The 2,492-nt window shown below is 35.1% G+C and overlaps 1 protein-coding gene across 1 annotated transcript; it reads right to left on the bottom strand.

Moving 5' to 3' along the window:
* Positions 1 to 327: 327 nt before the first annotated feature.
* Positions 328 to 1,272, bottom strand: LOC142150490 (olfactory receptor 5P50-like). The gene has a single exon (XM_075205687.1). The coding sequence runs from the start codon at positions 1,270 to 1,272 to the stop codon at positions 328 to 330; it is 945 nt and encodes a 314-aa protein (XP_075061788.1).
* Positions 1,273 to 2,492: the final 1,220 nt, after the last annotated feature.

The following is a 2,492-nucleotide window of genomic DNA, read 5'->3' as shown; positions in this document are numbered from 1 at the left end:
CCATTTGACATGATATTTACTAAGTCCATATCAGTCACCCTTTGGATCTTTTTGGGTAAGCCATTAATTCAAAGAATAAATTATATAAAAATTAGTATTCCAATTTATTAAACATGGCAGCACTAATAATGTTAGTTTTGTATTCATAACAGGCCAAAGCAGACATGTACAAACCATAATTCAAAAATTGGCTTACTAAGGCATAGTATTCTTCTTCCTATCAATAGAACATGTTGTAGGAAGTATTAATGATTACAACTGTCCTTAACAAAATGTGTAGACTAGTAGTATAAGGGATGTATTTTGTTGCTGTCTGTATGTCTTTTTTTATTTTGTCTTTAATTGTATTTGAATATTTGCAATTATTTTTTGAAGAGTTCGTCTGATCTCATGGTTCCTGAGGCTGTAGATAATGGGATTCATCATAGGAGTCACCACAAAGTACAATAGAGACTTAAATTTGTTTGTGTTAAATGAGCTCTCGTCAGATGGCACCAGGTAAACTGTCATCACAGTTCCATAATATGCACATACAGTGGCAAGGTGGGAGCTGCATGTGGAGAAGGCTTTTTTTCTTCCACTGTTGGATGAAATGTTAAGTATGGTGAAGAAAATGATGATGTAGGTTATGATGATTAAGAAAAAAGGAATGACACCATTTAAAATAGTTATGACAAAATCAACCAATAATAAGATGGAAGTGTCTGAAGAAGACAATTCTACTACTGGGCCAAGGTCACAGAAGTAATGGTCAATGTAATTGAGACCACAAAAGTGCAACTGGAAAATTATAATTATTTCACTTGATGCAATAAAGTCAATTAACCAAGACCCGACAATCATTTTGAGGCAGACGTGGGGCACCATTATTGAATTGTAACGCATCGGATTGCAAATGGCCAAATATCGATCATAAGACATTATAACAATAAGAAAACTTTGCAAAGTTCCAAAAAGTCCAGACATGTAAAACTGGATAAAGCAGCCAGTGACAGATACTTCTTTTTCATCCCTTAATATGATATCTAACATCATTGGTATAATAGTGGTAGTTATTAGGACATCGGTTACTGCTAGATGTTTAAGGAAGATGAACATTGGAATTTTGAGATGATCACTTGTCGACACTAAAACAATAAGGACAAGGTTTCCATTTAGCACCACAATGTAGGACACCAGGAAGACAATGAAGAGTAGAATTTTGTATTTATATAGACCTTGAAATCCAAGAAGTAAAAACACTGTGACTTCAGTCTGATTGTCCTCACACATTCTGAGGAAGAGGTAACTGACAACACTTTATTCCTGCAAGAAAGTTAACACTTTTTAAGTGATTTGTTATCTTTGAACATATTGTAAACTATGGTAAATTGTCATCAAACATTGAAACAGTTATCTTGGGTACAGCTGGAAACGTAGCACATTTTAAAGCATATTTTACTAATATTATTTTAATTTGTATTACATTAATCACCAACAGAAACTAATGTTTATCCATTCCAATATCAGTTTATGCTAATTTTGGATAGCATTATGTCCTAACTAAAAAAAATTAATTATATATCGTTCAGATCATCAAGTGATTGGTTTTTAAAGGTCTATGCAAATCTACCATTCTGGAATTCTAGGGTCAATGTTAAGAGGAAAACAAAGTCAATGGACAGGAGATACAATTATGGATAAAACCATGTCATGGAGATGTCTCCCACCTAACATTACATTAACCAATCACAACATTATCTACCTCTATATCCCCTCTGTATTCCTCTTTAACAGTGTCAACACACACAACATATAATTTGCTAACAAACAATATTCTGCATACAGTAAACTCTTTGACATTGAGTTGAATCCACCAACTTGCGATCCCCCATCCCATATGACCTACCCACAATATTTAAATCAGATATATATCAGCTATACAACCGACTTCCCTCCTTTACCATCCAATTGCACCACACAGTGCCTCCGATTAGCTTTCTCCGACCTCCCTGACACTGCTTTCCAACTCTTTCCTCCAGTATATTCCAATAAGCTCACCCCCTCTCAAGGGTCCATACCACTGTCAATATCAACAGCAGGTGATATTACTCAGATGTTGAACTGTAAATTCAACTATGCTCAGCACACAACCAGCAAAGCAGGCAGGGGGTTAAATAATGACTTCCCAAAATTCTTTAATGCAGGTGTCTTCTCTCCGTACTCAACTCTGGTCCCACTTTCTAAAGTTTGTACAAAGTCCCAAAATGTCCCAAAATGGTTTGTTGACCAAGGTTAGGGTTCTGTACTTTGTGAAAAGGAGTATAATTGCATTAAATGGGCTTATGTAGTATGTCAAATGCGCTTTATTTTATGTTAAAAGATTTAATGCAGTGTTTTAAAAAATGTGCTTGAAGTGTCCAGAGATCTGTGTAAATTAGGCTGGAGAATCCTGGAAATACTGCGTGCAATGAGCTAAGGTGGAATATAAGTGCATAAAGCTCGTTAATGTA

This window comes from Mixophyes fleayi, chromosome 4 (genome assembly GCF_038048845.1).
Source record: "Mixophyes fleayi isolate aMixFle1 chromosome 4, aMixFle1.hap1, whole genome shotgun sequence".
In the NCBI taxonomy this organism is placed as follows: domain Eukaryota; kingdom Metazoa; phylum Chordata; class Amphibia; order Anura; family Limnodynastidae; genus Mixophyes; species Mixophyes fleayi.
Note: the sequence above shows the minus strand (reverse complement) of the source record. Positions and strands in the feature narration are given on the sequence as shown.

Coding starts and splice junctions, on each gene's coding strand:
- LOC142150490 (XM_075205687.1), bottom strand. CDS start 1,272: ATGTGTGAGGACAATCAGACTGAAGTCACAGTGTTTTTACTTCTTGGA.